This window comes from Xiphophorus maculatus, chromosome 16, assembly GCF_002775205.1.
Source record: "Xiphophorus maculatus strain JP 163 A chromosome 16, X_maculatus-5.0-male, whole genome shotgun sequence".
NCBI classification, from domain to species: domain Eukaryota; kingdom Metazoa; phylum Chordata; class Actinopteri; order Cyprinodontiformes; family Poeciliidae; genus Xiphophorus; species Xiphophorus maculatus.
The window spans coordinates 9,301,213-9,319,736 of record NC_036458.1 but is presented as its reverse complement, the minus strand read 5'-3'; the positions used below and the strand labels follow the sequence as shown (position 1 = coordinate 9,319,736).

At 37.1% G+C, this 18,524-nt stretch overlaps 1 protein-coding gene across 1 annotated transcript; it reads left to right on the top strand.

Moving 5' to 3' along the window:
- Positions 1-6,929: 6,929 nt before the first annotated feature.
- Positions 6,930-18,166, top strand: LOC102233089 (hemicentin-2-like). Its single transcript, XM_023349438.1, has 11 exons — positions 6,930-7,086; positions 8,458-8,724; positions 8,799-9,125; positions 9,426-9,647; positions 9,761-9,985; positions 10,076-10,339; positions 13,352-13,621; positions 13,706-13,867; positions 15,105-15,308; positions 15,463-15,705; positions 17,100-18,166. The coding sequence occupies exons 1-11, from the start codon at positions 7,032-7,034 to the stop codon at positions 17,300-17,302; spliced, it is 2,442 nt and encodes an 813-aa protein (XP_023205206.1). The 5' UTR covers positions 6,930-7,031; the 3' UTR covers positions 17,303-18,166.
- Positions 18,167-18,524: the final 358 nt, after the last annotated feature.

Genomic DNA, 18,524 nt, shown 5'->3' with positions numbered 1-18,524 from the left:
CATTTTCCCCCTTACAATCTGTAAAAAAAAAAGTTTTCTCCTATCCTGACAGGTTGAAAGAGCTTGCTGTTTTCCTGATCCAATACGTAAACAAATCCTCCCTCCGTCACCTGGGCTTTCTGGTTGTTTTCTGATCAGTCCACTCGCAAAAAGAGGGGGCCTGGAAGGGGCAGACTGTTCTTGGAAAGACCTCCTCTCACGACTCAGTGGGACAACAGGGAGACTCTCCACTCAAAGCAATATGATCACACATTGTATTTTACTGTGAAATGATGACTTATTTGCCAACTGAGGCAGCAGCAGCAGTCATTCATTTCCAAATGAAGACAGCTGTTGCATTTTAAGGAAACTGGAGAAACAAGCTGACTAAGTACATCGGGTAAAATGAGAAGATGGGTGAAGGATTTGGTTTAGCAGACACTTCTTTCACAGCTTATTCATGCAGGTTTTGAGCTCTGGATGTGTGGTCCTTTTGCCTTTTGTAGGTTTTTTTTGTAAAGTGAGATGCTGACCAGCAGAATGAATTTGGGGAAAGTAATTTGAGGAAATGAAAAGTAGAGTCAGAGCACTGGATTATCAAACAAAAATAATATGACGAGAATAACTTTTGACTGCATAAGAGCCTTTGTCATCAAACTATTTTTTTTATACTTCTATATCAGCTTCCATTGTTTTGTGCTATCTTTTGTCAAAGAGTCAACCAGCCGTTTCATGTCTAGCATGTAGTTCCTGTATGCATTAGCCTGAAGTTCACTAGCATGTAGTTCCTGTATGCATTAGCCTGAAGTTCACTAGCATGTAGTTCCTGTGTGCATTAGCCTGAAGTTCACTAGCATGTAGTTCCTGTATGCATTAGCCTGAAGTTCACTAGCATGTACTGTAGTTCCTGTATGCATTAGCCTGAAGTTCACTACTGGGGCTGGCCCTAGCCACTTTGGCACCATAGGTGAGATTTATTGTGGGACTCTTTATGATGCAGTGGATGAGCTCCTGTGACATGGAGGCAACAGTAGGACGGCTTTGTTGTGTTGTGAAGAAGGGTGGAATTTAAACATCTCAATAATGCATCTGAAAAGAGAAAGAGAGTTATGATTCCAGAAATAAAAGTTAAATAAAAACATGAGTAATGTGTTATGTTCACTATGCTGTAAAATACAGAGCGAATTTTCTGAGATGTAATTTAAATCACATTGAAATTATCACAGTGAAACGCAGAATTCAGTGAAGACATAAACTTCATGACAAGGCTGCAATGATGCTACAGTGACAATAATGTGTACCGTTATGTGAAGAGCTAGCACAGTTGACTTGTTTTAACTAGTTTACAGTTTTTCTTGATTGATTTAACATGTTTAAAGAAACTGAAAACTTCAGGTAAAAAAACTGTCCTAAATTGTCTTCTGTTTTAAAATGTACAACACAATGTTGGGTTTTTTGTGGGTATTTTTTTACTTTTATCAATCTTTCTTTGATTTTGTCTGTAATCAATGATTTACAAAATTAAGTTAGATTCAACCTTAGTAGAATGTTAAAACTTTACTAGAGGTTTTGATTGTATTTGTAAGCTGCTGTGGTTCTTTTCAGGGAACTATTCCACCTTGTCTAATTCATCTGGCTGCTTCCCTCACCAGTCGTATCATTAATAAACACATGTGACCTTGTGTTCCTTTGTGGAATGCATGGACTCCAGTCCATTTGCTTTTGCAGTGTGCTCCACGCTTTATCATATGGACAAAGTTATTCTCAGTTTGAGCCTAGCAAAGAATGTTTTTTTTAAAACATGTTTTTTAAATGCAACGGTCATATTTCTGTACATAAAACTTATCTCTCCTTTATCATCGTTCATGGTGAGTCTAGTAACTGCAATGATGTTAAAGAATATTTAACTAGGACATATACGGTATATATTGCAGTTTTTTGCATCTGAAAATTATTCTGTCATGTTTCAGAAATGTTTTCCTCCAAGGACACAAGACCCTTTGTATTTCAGAAATATTATGTTTTTCATTTTAGAATGGAACATCTGTGAACTATTAGAGTTTATTGCATCTTAAGGCGCAGCAATCCAGCTGCAATCAATAACTTTTTCCACTACTCCTAATCAGTAAGAAACAAAGTGCCACTTGGAATCTAATTTTCTGTTGTTTACTTGACAAATACTACAACAAATACTACTACTTGGGGTATTACTAGAACATTACATTTCAGCTTAATAAGGGACTCACAAGTTACGTTTAAATACCCCAGGCAGACTCAGATAAAAATGTATTTTTATTCAACCAAGAAACTGTCTTCTGATTTAAAACGAAACAGGCATCTCTCAAGAGATAATAAATAATATAAGAAGTACATTAAAAGCAATCTTATATACTTCTTACTTTTTAATTGGAAAGTGTTTTGGCATTTCAGCAATCAAACCCTCCTTATGTTTGCTGACCAGCACTTCACAGGATTTCCATGGTATCCTTATCCTTGGCGATGAGCTCAAAGTCTTCTAAGTGTGAATGATTTTGGGCTTAACTGTAACTATTCAGTCACATTTTATAAAATAAAATGAGAAGGTTTTCCCAAATATAAACTAAACCATCAGTTTGGATGTGAGTATCCTCAAAGCAAAAATAATTAGCTTAAGCTTTACTCTATTTATTGTGAAACAGTAAATTTATGGTTTATTTTACCACTAAGAAGTAAACATTTGAGAGTGTATTGGTTTATTATTATTATTATTATTATTATTATTATTATTATTATTATTATTATTATTATTATTATTATTAACAATAATAATAATAATTATTATTATTATTGTTAATAATAATAATAATAATAATAATAATAATAATAATAATAATAATAATAATAATAATAATAATAATAATAATAATAATAATAATAATAACAATAATAATAATAAAACAGAATCCTTTACAGAATGTCAGCACTTATGCAACTCCAGGAAGTTGCTTTAATTTCTGGGAATTTTTAAAAGAGGGGCAAGATAAAATCAGGTTGAGTAATTCTTGTATCCTGTTATTAACACAATACTATCTGGACGCTACCACAGTTCACTGAAATTTCCCAGGAAATAACAACTCCTTGGACAGGAATTTATCTCTTTCAACACTGTGATGTGTTGCACTCTCTCTTTCATAGCAGAAGTGGTGCTGTGTGAGGTCGGCAAGGAAAGTGCATCCAACATATATTCTAACAGATTGTAAATACTTTTGTTTCTAATGTTAAGCAGCTCATTGAAACACAAGTTTAGGCCTCTGTACTGCTTTGGCATTCCTGAAAGTTTTCAGAGGGAAATGTATTTTCATGGGGAAAAATAATTCAAGCTGAAGAGTCTCTCAGACACTGACACTGGTGTCGGTTTTCCTTACAAACGATGAAGCTAATGGCTTCAAAATGCCAGCAGAGACACAAAGAATGTGGAAACAGAAGGACTTCTGTTTGCCTCATACATTTGCATGATCACATTACAGCTAGCGTTCAGTAAATGAACAACACTGACATTGTTGCGCCTTGAATGTCTCTCCTCTAATCTTTGTTTTTTTTAATTAAGTTGTTGAATGCAGAGTTTCTACTTAGCTGAATGAGAAATACAGCGAGTGTGAGAAGAAAACATCTGGTCTCTAAGGCTGATGTAAGCTTTTCTCTGAAAGCACAAGGTCACTCTGTCACCTTTGCGCAACAAGTCATTCATCACAGGCTCTGTGTTTGCACTTTTGTGTTTAATAAGTGTTTTTTCTTGTGTCTCAATTGTGTGGGCTTCCCAGATATTTTCTCTCTGTCACATGATTTTTTAAAAGAGAGATCACTGTGATTCCACTTTTACAGGCACATCCGTCTTTTTACCAGACCACTGGCACCCTGGTGGGTTTACAAAAAAATCCCATTCAGATAAAACATCAGGGCTGCTGACACAATAGATAGACTAAAACTACAGGTATTTTCCTAACTACCTCATGATTCACTTCCCTGTTCTCTTGGATGTTGGTTCACTTGCTTCCAGTTTTTCATATCAAAATAGATTAGGGATAAGGGAGGGGTCTCTGTCACTTCTCTTTTCTGAGCCCTCAGGAGGCAAAAAGAAAAAAAAAAACCTTCTTTGAGTAGGGGGGTCAAATTTATTTTATGGAAAATCAATGTGACTGTAATAATAATAAAAAAAAACACGTATCTTTGTTGTCGTCCTTGTTGCATGTTGTAGAGACAACAACCAAAGCACAATTAACCTACTGAATTTCTGTAGAGAAATGAACATTGTCACAACCAGATGAAACCAAAGTGCTTTGCAGTGAGGAAAGATTAAATCAACCCCAGCTGTCATTTTCAAGACATTTCACGGGTCAATTATTTATCCATTATTATCCTTTTCGCAAAGTTTATGTAGAAAATCTTTGTTCATGATAAGATGTGACGGTTTGACACGTGTGATGAGAGAAACTGAAACCCACTTTGTATAATGATGCTGTGTTTGTCGGTTCCTTCCTTAATTACCATTCCTGTGAAAATGCTCAGTAACAAACTCCCTGTGCAGAGATGAAAGCTCGGCATTAATAAGAACAGATTGTGTTTTCTCTTCCAACCCTCAGAGCCTGATATTCTAAACATCCTGGAGTAAGGAGGAGAGATTAGTGCATGCAGTTCCTTCCTTAGGGACATGACTGGAATCTAAATCTTCATTTCCCTTTGTGATGCCTTCTGTTTGTCTTTCAAAACCTCACTTTTGTATTATCGTTCACTGCTTCAGTAAAAATGTTTAGCTATCTTTTCATCCCCTTCTAGGTCAGAAAACTTGCTGTGAATGGGTGTTTATTCTGTGTATACTCCCACCCCCTGTATTAACTAAAAACACATTTTTCTGAGATCTGCCCATTCTCTCTGAGGCTGACAGGAGCTTAGGGAGTATATGCTTGCATCTGATATTTTCTTTTCCTGACACACTTTTTGTTCCCAGATTTTTAATCATTGTACTGAAGAATAGCATATTGTAAACTAAACAGCCATGAGCTGACTCCACATTAATATTCCTACACTCATTCTATCAGGAAAGGGAAGCAAATCTGTTATCATTCCAATGAAATTTGGAAAGTCCTACTTGCGAAACTACAAGGGCATGATGTGATTCTCAAGGGGAAAGTGTGGAAAGTCCAGTCTTAGTCTTACACGTGTGTTTTATGAATTCTCCGGACATAAGATAGGATAACGCAATCATGACCATTTCATCCAAACTACTTAGAAATTAGAAAGACTGGTGAACAGTAGAAGTCGAAAGCTGGCTGTGTGGGAGTGAATCAGAGTGTTGATAACTTTTGGATGCGTGGGCACTGAAATAGTTTTCATAAAAGGCTTCAAACTACTGTCACTGTTCAGTAGATTACAGATAAGAAGCAATCATTCCCCCACATGTCAGTCTGAACCAACTACTTTAAAACTTTACTGTGCATTAGAGATAAAACAAATTTAAAATTCTGCCAAAAAACAGTTGTTTATATCCGGAAGAAATACTCTCGGTTGAGTTGATATAGGAAAGTTATAACAGTGTTTGTAAGCATTCAAGTAATACAAATGTCTTGGACCTTGTATCTATTTATTCCATATATACAACTATTTTTGTTTATGGCAATTGTGAAATGTGAATTGTATGGAAAAACTACTCTCTTGTTTTTCTCGGTTCTTTTTTTTCTATCCACTCAAATCTTCAGTTTTTTCCACTGAATTTCACCCAGATTCAAGGAGAAGACTGGCTGGTCTTTCTCTGAAACTACTCAATTGTTTTTCTTGGCCAGGTCTTTGGCATCATTCTCTTGAAAATCCACAATTGCTTAATGTTCAGAATTTTATAAAGAAAATCCTGGTAGATTTCTTAAGTTGTGCTGATTTAGGCATGGCTTTATTTGCCTTTGTGCTTGTTCTTTTCTTCATATCGTTAATATCTACTTCATGTGTTATTCTACTTTATTACACAACATTTATAGACTTGTTTATAAGAGTGGACTACTTAGGATTTTACTGACATCTGGTCTGAATTTAATGTTAATATGCCCACTAGAAATAAATTTAATGAGGAAAACGCATGGAGTTAATGCTTATTTTTCTGGGCCTATGTTGATTGCAATTTAGCAGGAGCTCGCTGTTCTTTGTAAAACAAAACAAAACAAAACCGATAATTAAGTTTAAAATGACAAAAATATACAAAAAACCAATTTCACATTATGCACACGACTTTTTAAAATGATATTATGAAATTTGAAAGTGGAAAAAGGAAGGAGAGCGAGTTTGTATGACACCAATGTACCATGGAAAACAAGCAAGCCGGAATAAATACTGCAGCCCCAAGCGAGGTCTGACTGACACTGCAGAATCAGGTCAGGCACACTAACCCAAATAAGAACGCTTCAACAAGGTCTAAATCTCACCAGAATTCAGGTCAGCTCACATTTGACAGTTGTTAGATAAAATGTGGCTAATTGTTCCAAATCTCAGCGAAGGCTAGTCCGAATCCACACACTCAAAGACAGTTAAGATCAAAAAAAAAAAAAAAAAAAAATACGCAGTCAGAACCTACTAAGGACATGAGTTACATTCACAGCTTTTTAAAGGTGTGAAACATCCACAAGAGACAAATAATATCCCACTGCAGATATTTTCAGATCTGCAATGATAAGTATAAACTGAAAATAGCATATTAAAAGTGCCTGACTCTTAAAAATTATGAGTTTGTGTCCTTGTTCACACACAAACAACCGAGGGTTTGTTGTGTGTGTGTGTGTGTGTGTGTGTGTGTGTGTGTGTGTGTGTGTGTGTGTGTGTGTGTGTGTGTGTGCGTGTGTGTGTGTGTGTGTGTGTGTCATAAGAGAATGAGAGTTGGCTGTATTTTCCCCCTCCCTCTTCTGATGTGCAAAACCACTGGTCTCCAAGTGAGTTAGTGCAGCACTACCCCACAAGAGAAGCAGAGCAGAGCTGGAACAAGTCACAGAAGACACATTGTTCACACCAGACAAGAAAAAAAACAAAAAACCCCAATGACTGAGTGGATATTATTTGTTCAACTATTTGTGGGGCTGCTTCTTATTCCAGGTAAGCTTTACATTCACTGATTTCTGTTGTTGAATTAATTAAAATGCAGTCTATGTGATGTCTTTTTTTTGGTCATACAGTGTTAGATCATTTACCACTAATGTTTTAACCAAAACCATTGAATCTGTATGAAAAACACAGTGGTTATTGCTTTGCCAAATACCAAATACCTTTGAATTAAAACTGTGGAACGTAAAACCAGAGGAATCTGCGGAACTTTGTTTTATCTAAAAGAGACCAGTATAATATATGAGATAAAGGAGACTTGTACACAGCAGGAAAAAAAAGTTTAGTTTCTGATAGTTAAGACTGTTGAAAATGTGGACAATAGCAAGTCTTAAAAAAAGCTCTGATTCAAAAGCAATGGCTGAATAAACCCTCTGTAGCTATCAGAGCAGATTCGGTGTAATACGTTTGACAAAATTAAACTAAACCAGTAAATAACATTAGGAATTTACTGTAGGTCAAGTTCCAAACTGGACCTACAAATGATCAGTACTAATAAGTTTGTCTCTGCAACACTTTGATTACTAACAACTGGCTTAATTTTAAGCTTGGTTTTTGCATTAGTGTCAAAATTGCTCAGACACAGATATGAGGCCACACTGCTCTTTCTTCTCTCTCCAACTGCAGAGCTCCGAAAGTGTTATTTCTATGACAAATTCACACGTATTCCAAAACATAAGAGATAAAAAGATGTAACTAAAATTAAGTTATTGTTTTGTGGATGTTAAACGCAGCAATCAGACTTTCACTTTTGCTTTAGTTGAGCTTATGATGTCACTTTCATTGTTGGATCTGTTGGAGCACTAACATTACATTTGTTTTAGGGAGGGCACATTATCAGATGTGCAGCCAATCTTCTAAACCTTACTTCTTCATTTTTTTTATCCCTCAATGCCAATGAAATCACTGAGTTTGAAAACCTTTTTTATTGTTTTTGTTCAGAGTACAAAATGTTGGTGGCAAGAATGCTATCTTGTTTACTTTGGATTATTTTTGGACTCAAGGAAACACTTGGCTTTTGTCTCATGTGAGGCTTTTTTTTTTATCAGTTTTTCCGCTAAAAGAAAAAATCCTCTTTGCATTTGGTACAAAGGCTTGAAAAGTACGTTTTAAATATATTTTTTGCAATAACTGAAAAAAACCCCCAATAATTACTATATGGAACAAGTCACTTTGTATAAAAACATTCTTTTATTATATACCTTTATGTTTTCTGTCTTGTTTGAACTCCCATGGACTCAATATCCAGGACAATTGAAAAAAAGTGCTATTGAAAAAATATTAAAATCAGAAATCTAAATTGTAGAGATGGTTTGTGCTTAATCATGTCAATAGATAATATGTCACTGTACTTTTATGTAACAGGTGAAGATGCCTTCTGTCCTATTGAGCTGATCCCAACTCGTGTTGTGGTGAAATATGGAGATCCAATCTCAGTCAATTGCACAACATCAGCAGGGAAATTGGACGGACTCGGCTGGGAATCTTCAGAAGGAGGCGCAAGCGCACCTGATACGCAGAGATATGTGATGCTGACAGTTCAGAGTGTGACACAGTGGGGCAGTCATCCAATGTGTTTCCTCAACTTTGCACAGACTCAATGTAGCACCAGACTTGGACTTGTTATCTACAGTAGGTCTAGCAGATTGAGCACAGACCAATTTAACTCTTTAACAACTCCTGATAAACCTTTTCCTTTCTTCCAGCATTTCCAGAAAACATTAGCATCAGCTCCAGCATTGAATCCAGTGAAGAAATGACAGAAAATGAAGAGTATAGCTTCACATGTAGCATCCTCAATATTGCACCTGTTCAAAATCTCACTGTAAGGTGGTACAAGGGAAACCAGGTCATCTACAGTGAGAATCTAACAAATAGCACAAAGCATCCCACCAACCAGACGTCTATCTTTCGTTTTACACCGACAAGACAGGATGACCGAACCACTATCAGATGCGAAGCACATATGGACTTGGGGCCAGAAGGTCCACAATTTAATGCATCTTCACGTGAATTAAGTATTGGAGTAATGTGTAAGTAATGTATATTGTATTTTACATTTTTGTTTGTCTTTCTTTGGACTGTTCACAATCAAACCAGACATAAAAATAAAATCAGTGTTGAATTAATTTTGTACTGCAGTAATGCCCAACAAAAACATTATATAATCACCATGATTATGGTTTCACTCACCTTTACATGTTGGATTCCTGAAACACAGCAACCAAAATGTGACAAGAATACTTCACTGATGTGACAGGATCTTTCACAAAACCCACTTCATTTCCCTGTCCTTGGACCCATGTTAAATTGTTTATAATTTTCTATGCTAGTTGGACCTGAGATTGAATGCCACACCGTAGAGATTCAGGAGGGAGAATCTTTGGATGGGAAATGTAAAGTGACAGGAAACCCCACTCCGCACATTAAGTGGCTGAAAAATGGACATTCCATAAACCTCCAGTATTCTCTGAGAAGAAATGACACGGGAACATATGAAGTCAAAGCAGAAGGTCTTGCCTCGGTTGAAAAAAAAGTCCAACTTATTGTGTTCTGTGAGTGTAATTCTTACTTGTTAAATGTCTTCTCCAAACATTTTAACCATTTTGTGGATGATGTGTTCTTAGTGTAAAGCAAGACTAATCGTGTTTTATGTTTTTCATTACAGATGGACCAGAGTGGACGTGTCCACATACATATACTATTCTAGAACACACTCGACACAATCTCACATGCAGTCAGGGCTTCCCAGAACCTACTGAGATCTGGTACAAAGATGAAGATGAGGTTCAACTTCCAGTCTTCCTAACAAGGAGCAATGCGGGCCAGTACTTTGTCAGAGTTTCAAACAATCTGACAACTCTCAACTTCACAGTGGACATTGTTGTTCATTGTAAGCACTTCATAATTTGTTTTTGGTAAAATATACATGATGTGTGCTTGCTTTTCTACAACTTATACATGGTCAATTGTTTTTCTGTAGACCCACCATCACATATATTGGAGCTTGAAGACTCAGAAGTTGAGGTTGGGGAAGTTTTGGGACTGAAGTGCTCTTCTGTAGGTAACCCACGCCCCAACTACTCCTGGATTTACTACAGGACTCACAATGTGAATGAGAGAACAGAAGATGGAATATCTCGCCTGATCATCAACAATGCCACTGGATTCAACATTGGTTCCTACACTTGCCATGCTTGGAATGAGAGAGGAAATGTCTCCAAAACTGTTAGAGTCACTGTCAAAGGTAGGTCCAATACAATGAAGGGGACTGATGCATGTAACAAAGAGAATATATCTAAACAGTCAAATTATTTCTTTTAACGTTGCAATGTTTTATATTACAATTTATAGGAATAAACAACGTACATAAACATCTGGAGCATTTTCTAAAAATCTCCTTAATGTCCTTAAGAACATAATGGCTTTCACCTTATGCATTCCTAAGATATTCATACTTTTTTTTGGTGTTTCACAAACATCAGTGTATTTATAGGGCTTTCTTTAGTTTGTATCTTAGATCAACTCAAGTGTTGCAAAATTATTTACAAATAAAACTGAAAAGTTTGCATTTCAATTCAGTCACCACAAAGAATATGTGAAAACTACAGTTTTTAAATCTTACTATAAAGTCCATGGTCTGGACTGTGGGCCAGTTAAATACATGAATTTGCTTTAATTTAAAACATTTGTTTGTAGCTGTGGCTGCATTTCATAAGTGTTTTTAAAAATAATCAGCATTATATTCATATGCAAAAACAAGTTGGGCTTGTAGATTCAATTATTTAATTTAATCTAATCTAAAGGGTTTTTTTTTTATTCAATTTTATATTTAATGTGATATTTCGTAACAAAATACACCAAACATTTCAAACATCTACTGTATCTTCAGAATAGAATAGAATAGAATTACTTTATTCATCCCAGCAGGGAAATTATTTCGCAGTTACAGCAGCATAGAGACAAGACACACAACAACCACCACTGAGTAGCAATTGTAGACAAGATAAAATAAAAATAAAATATAACATGCTGTCAATATAAAAAGCAGCTTAAGAACAGTCCTTGCAAAGATTCAAAAATGCAGATACAGTATGTATATGTAAATATATGTACAGCAAGTGTGCCACAGTGCAGTTGTGCGAAATTGGACTGATTTGTGCAGAACAATGATTTAGCTTTTATTGTACAGTGAGATGGCATGTGGCAGGAAGGATTTCCTGTATCTGTCCCTACGACAGCGGAGCTGGAGCAGTCTATGTGAGAAGGTGCTCCGCTGTCTGTCCACTGTGTGGTGGAGAGGGTGCTGTTTATTGTCCACAATAGACAGAACCTTCTTCAGTGTCCTCCTCTCCACCACAGTTTCCAGGGACTCCAGCCTTAGTCCCAGTACAGAGCCAGCTTTCCTGATGATTTTGTCTAGTCTATTAGAGTCGCCGGCTCTGATGCTGCTTCCCCAACACACAGCAGCAAAGAAGATGGCACCGGCAACAACACTGTGATAAAAGGTCTCCAACATCTTGCTGCACACATTGAAGGATCTCAGCTTCCTTAAAAAATAGAGTCTGCTCATCCCCTTCCTGCACACAGCGTCAGTGTTAGATGCCCAGTCCAATCTGTTGCCGATTACAACTCCCAGGTATTTGTAATCCTCCACCTCCTCCACCACTTCCCCTTTGATCTTTAGTGGCCCTGAAGGTATCTTCTTCCTTCTGAAGTCAATCACCATCTCTCTGGTCTTACTAATGTTGAGCCTCAGGTGATTCTGGTCAGACCACTCCACAAAGCTGTCCACCAGTGTCCTGTACTCCCCCTCCCCTCCCTCCCCTATACACCCGACAACCGCTGAGTCATCAGAAAACTTCTGTAGGTGACATGATTCAGAGTTGTACTGGAAATCAGTGGTGTACAAGGTGAAGAGAAAGGGAGAAAGCACAGTTCCCTGTGGAGCCCCTACGTCACTGACCACCACATCACACATGACATGTGTCCTGTGTGATGTGTCATGGGTTCATGTCTGTTTAGGCAGCTGAGAAAGAGTGCATTTTGGAAAAAATAGTAATATTTATGTTTTTATATTTAAATGTCTGCTCACTAATGTATTTAAATGTCTGGTTTAATATGTTTAATCCAGTATATATAATATAATATAATATAATATAATATAATATAATATAATATAATAGTGGCAGTTCTTGAAATATTTTCCAGGGAAGGCATTTAAATATTCCAGATTAGTCACTTTGAATCATCAACGCTTTATTCTGTCGTTTGTTTCTTTCCACTGGTAGTTTAGCTGCAGCCAGCACAGCTTGTTGCTGCTCAGCTGCTACATTTATAGTCTCGGTGGGAGTGTGTGGGCACGCCGTGACTCTATGCCCGGTGGTTTTTTTTGGGGGGGGCTGTCTTCCTCTCCGCCCGGCTTGGAGCCTGTAACGGTAGCTTAGCTTAGCTTGTTGCTTTAAAAAAAATAAAAAGAAAGTCCACATACTTCCATTGAGTCCGCCTCTGGCTGTTTCCGTGCAGCTGAGGTGAAGCGGGAGAAACTAGAGGAGCAGAAGAGTAGAGAAAGCTGGAGAAATCACCTCTTTAATTGTATTTCAATGGAGAATTTCAGCTGCCCTCGCCTGCTGTTAGTGCTTTTGATCTTACAGCTGTTGACGCTTTCTAACGGGACGAACTCCAGTAAGTTGTGCCTCTTAATGTGAGCACTGAAGACGTCATGTTTTCTTTTTGTGTCGGTGTAAAAGTGTCTCGTTGCCCGTTGCTAAATTAATGCTGCCTGCGCGTTTAGGTGGCAGATTCAAAAAGCTAAACTAAAAAGTTTATCGGGGGAAAAGTATAAATACGATGGGATGTTTATAGTCAGACTTGATGTCAAAATAGTACGAGTAGAAAATCAGAAACACAACTTCTATTTTTTTTAGCTTCTTTAATGTACGATGTCATCATTGTTATTTAAGCAATAATAAAGCTTCATAATTATCATATGTGTGAGACAAGTGGACTGTTTGAATATGATGCATTAAACTTATCAATACAGAACAGCTTAAGAATGCTGGGCACAGATTCCACCATGTAAGGGAGGGAATATCCTTCCTGAGCCTTTTCCTGCTGCCTCCAGACCCACCATTGTATTAAGGCCCTCTTCGCTTTTCAACACTGTTTACGCCACTATACATGGAAATACTGTGTTTTCACAATGCCTCTGGTCACTGAAGTGAAATAACATTCCCTCTCCCCACTTTGTTTTCCACAGGTGCTAAGCAGGAATGCCCTATTGAAATACATCCAGATTCAATGGTGTTGCAATACCAAAGCAGCGGGCAGTCTGCGAACTGCAAGGCCCAAACCAATAACTCTGCTAACAATGCGTACTGGCTGATCAGACAGAAAAATGGAATAAATAAAAAGGAAAACATAAATTGGACTCCAAACACACATGAAGACTGGGACCCACGTCCTGTTTGTCATGCATCGTTTTTGGGAATAGGATGGTGTAACAAAACTCTACATTACATTCTTTACAGTAAGTAGGTCTCATTTGTGTCCTGTTGTTGCTATTGCTCATGACTATATGACTTTTAATCATTTTCATTTGTCTCACCTGCAGAAGAACCAGAAAATGTCTCCGTGAGTGAAACTGTGAACAACTCAGCATCTTCAGAAGAGGGAAGTAGCATGACACTGGAGTGTAAAATTGTGAAAGTGGCTCCTGCAGAACATCTCAGAGTACGGTGGTTGTGGCAACGAGGGAATGAGACTATTGAGCCTGGTACAGGATTCTTTTTTTTTTATTTATTGTTTTTTGGTACAAAAGTCAACAATCTCAGCAAAATTAACAGTACATCTTATCACTTATCGAGAGTCCTCATGCCGAGGCCTTTCTTCTCTGTTATATTACACATTTTGAAAACATGCTTACACTGGTGTGTAAAAGTGTTTGCTACCTTGCAAATAAAAGTTTTAAATCATCAAACAAACTATAATATCAGCAATAACCTGTGTAAGTACAAGCAACAGAGAAAATTTAATCCCAAACTGGCCCTATGTGAACAACTTAACTACTGGTTGTGCCAGCCTTGGTGGTAACAACTACCATCTAACATTTGTGAGATATGGGAGTGTTTTTTTTTGTTTTTTTTTTTTTTTTACATAACTTTGGAAAAGGTTTCACCAACACAGCATATGCAGACACCAGTTTGCCCCCGAAGACCACGAGTTGTTCCAAAAATAGATAAATCATTAATCATCAACTTAAAATTAAACTGTCAGTCAAACATATTTTTTCTTTCGTTCCTTCAGATGTAAAGTTAGTTTATATCTTAGAAGGAAGATGAAAAGCCCATGTTTGACCTGTTTCGCCTTTATATTTTGTGATGCATTTCTATCCTAAAGAAAAAGATACACAACTTCAGCTATCTCCCAAACAAGACATTGACATACATGGAAAAAATTTAAGAAAACCTTATGTTATAGGAGAAAGTATGGTGGTCACTGTAAGAAAGACTTTCAGTATTCAACTCTGCTGCATGAACTGATCAGTACAGTATTACGAGAGAACGCAAAACCTATTGTGAAGAAGCGCAAAGGTTTTGTGAAGGAACGCAAAAGAAAATTTCTTCCCCATGATGGAGTAGCTGCTTTTTGAGATCGTGTTCATGTGACCAGACACATTCTATTTAAGTGATTTCTTGATCCTAAAGAAGAGACGGTGATTAATCTTGGCCACGGAGAGTGAAATTGACTTAAAAGTATGGTTAATCACAGTTCATTCATGATTTAATCAGGGAGGCCATTACTGCCAGGTTCGTTTGAATCGCTTTTTTTCCCCCCGTAAAAATTATATCCACATCTCAAAACTGCTGATTGTATTTGTTTAGGTTATATTGATCAATGATAAATTGTTTGGTGACCTGAAACATTTCAGTGTAACAGAAAAAAAGAAAAGCGGAAGAACTTTTTTATAGCACTGTGGATTTAGGTGCTTTTCTTATTGCTTTATTCCTCAGATTCAGTGGGAGTAGACAGTAAGTCGGAATGCAGCTTTCCTGAGGATAAATCTCCTGTAATGGTGGTTTGCACCATGAACATCACTCTGAATAGGACTCTCCATGGAATCCAGGTCAAATGTGAAGCTGAACTGAACCTGGGACCCAAAGGACCTCAGCCTCCTCCACTTATGACATCCGATCCATTCACACTCAGCGTCCTCTGTGAGAACTACATTTACTTCATTACAGTCCGTGTTTAAAGGCTTTACTGATGGACATTGTGTCACGTCAATTATTGGACAAAATACTAGCTTTAAGTCAAGTTATCGGAATAAATTTTATTATCTCACATTTTCTCTCCTTTGTGTCTCAACAGATAAACCCACGATTAACACTACAAAGCTTCCTGAGTTGGTCCCAGTGATCAGTGGTTATAAAGAGGAGCTTGTTTGTGAGGCTGATGGCAACCCTGCCCCAAAGATCACATGGAATTACACCTCAGCCACAGCGTTTCTTGGGTCAAATGGCACGCTCATTGTAAATGAAGAAGGCAGCTACATCTGCATTGCTAATAACAGTCTCTCCACTGACACACGTGAGGTTAAAGTCATTTTAAAAGGTAACTAAAATCCTATTGGGGAAAATGCATTTTTGGAAAAGGGCTTTAAAGAGATTTGCGGTGGTAATTTTAAACTCTGCAGGTTCAGAAAAAAACAACATAAAATTGAGGAATTTTATATTTCGTACACTAACTGTAGGTGTCCTGTTGTTTGATTCACAGTGGTTTGCTTTACGTTTTAAACTAATCTTTAGCACAACTGTCAGAAGCTTTCTTTCAAAGCATATGAAGAAAAGTGATTTCACTTGCAAAACATGAATGTGAAAAATGTTTTTTAGGATCAAAGAAAGTAGGGTCCATCCATGAACTAATCACATGCTGTGTCAGAACAGGACAGGTTAATGTTTGATGCGGCGATGGTAATGTTTAGTGCATTAGTTTGTGAATGTCACAGCCTTCATGTTGCTGCAGGGGTTTTCAATTCTAGGGCTCAAGGGCCGACGTCCTGCAACCTTTAGGTGCGTCTCTGCTTCAACACACCTGACTCAAATACAGAGTTCATCAACAGGACTCTGGATAACTTGACTGGAAACTGAAAAGGTAATTCAGCCATTTGATTCAGGTGTTTTGGACTAGAGACACATCTAGAAACTTCAAGACATCGGTCCTCCAAGCCTGGATTTGAAGACCTCGGTTCAAAAGTGTTTTTAAAAGTCATAGTATGTTTCTATGTCACCAGTCATATCACACCACCTGTCCAAAAGAAAAAAAACCCTCCCTGCCACATCATGTGGTCATGGAAGAGATGTTAATCGGTTATGACTTTGATTGGTCAACACGGTGTCCAGACTTTATCCCCAATGAAAATATTTAGAAAGATTTTCCCCATGTGCTAGAGAGGATTTTGTGCAAAGGTCCAACTCGTCATCTGTCCAAGATGATGAAACTGAGCGCATTTACTGTATATGTCTCCTATACCATATGGAGGCCACTGGTCTTCAGGTTTCTGCGGTTTGAGTCTCGATCCAAGGACCGTTTCTGCAAGTCTTTCACCATTTTCTGTCTGCTCAGTTCCCGTCTGATTTACTTGTCAGTAAAGACTTGTATAATCACAAAATCTAAAAGGAAAAGCTGAAATATATAAACATAAACTTAATAGGCAAATTGTGCTGACCAGTAATGGACAATAAGTTGTGCACAAATGTAGTTGTTTTGTGTTCAGAATAATAACCTTACCTAGAACATCTGTTTCTAATGGCAAAACAAATCTTTGTATTATTTTGAATAATCAGTAAATGTAGATTGTTTTTCTTCAGGTGCTGACGAGATAAAAAAGGTTTATGCATTTTCACACCAAAAAATATTTTTTAAACCTCTTAACCAACAAGAAATCTTGAAATTTAGTGTTGTTGTTGTTTTTGTGTGTTATAAATGTGTTATTTTTCTGCTTTCAGAGGACTACCTGCCCCTCCTAGCTGGATTTGTGGCTCTCACAGTTGTGGCTATCTCCATCATTTTCGTCTTCATCTACTCGATCTACTACAAGAACACCAAAATGCGTCGCTACAGCCTTAAAAACCCTAAACTCAGCAGTCACAATGGGAATGTGGCTCACAACGGCTGGGACATCCAGCTACCAGTGACCAAGCTGTCTTAGCAGCACTCCTTCCAACGGCACATTAAGGATATCTGCTCTGTCTGAATTTTAGATCCTCTTGGACCGGTTGAAAATAGCTTCTGCTGCTCAAGGTATCATATTATTGTCACACCAGCTTCTCCGCATTTTATTCTTAAAGAAGTTTTATGCTTTTATGATGAAGGGAAAATTGTCAGATCTTGATTTGTTTTACTGGATCAGGCAAAATGAAGGAGTGAGAAGGCAAAAAAATGAATGAGATGAAAGAGATGTATTTTTTGTAAGAAAGGAGTGTGTTATGATTATTGTTTTGCTTTGGTTTTGTGTATCTTTGACCTTTCTTCATTGTTTACTCAGTTCATTAACAAACCAGGCAAAATTTAAAATCAATGTAAAACTTCATTTGTCACGAAGAAGTTATATCTGCTTCTGTTTTATTGGTTAGCATCAATAACTCAGTGAAAGTCAAAATATCTTTGGGAAAATTCCCTGCACTTTTGCGTTTTGCATACAATCTGCATCCTCTAACTGTGTCAGCCCTTTGTTAGTGGTGCCATACTGTGCTAGGCTCAAGCCTGATGGAACAAATTCTCTTGTTCAACACTTTAATGTGTTTTTTTATTCTCTGAGTGACTGCAGGCATTTGTAGCCTTTACATGTAAATTCAGGAAAATATTTTTATGTAAATGAAAAACTTTCTATTTATTTATGTAGAACAGTTAAAAGTTGACTTTAAAATTGGACTGCATATGTAAACATTGCAGATGATGTTGAAGCTTAAGCAGCCTCGATTGATTGTGATATGTGAAAGAACACACTGTATACATTTGTGAATACTGCTGTAAATATTTACATTTGTTTAAATCGTTTTTTAAACTATTAAACTTATGCATTTTCATAACACGTTGTGTCTGAAATAATACATTTAGACAATAGAAATGTACTTTAGTTGAATGTACTAAAGGATTTCTGTATTACCCACAATCTTAATTATTTCTTTTAATCAAACGTGCCAAGAGATTCAACTATCAATATGCCTTTTATTTATGTTTACTTCTATACTTGAAAGAAAACTAGAGCAACACAGGCGAAACTAAAACTGGCCTCTGCTAAAAAAAACAGTTTTGACCTTCCAACTCATAGAAAGAACTATCTTTGGATCGTTAAAGCAACCGCAGACTCTGTTCCCCGGAAGAGTTGTGATACGAGCAGTTTTTCATGAACAGAACACCTTCAGCTGTTG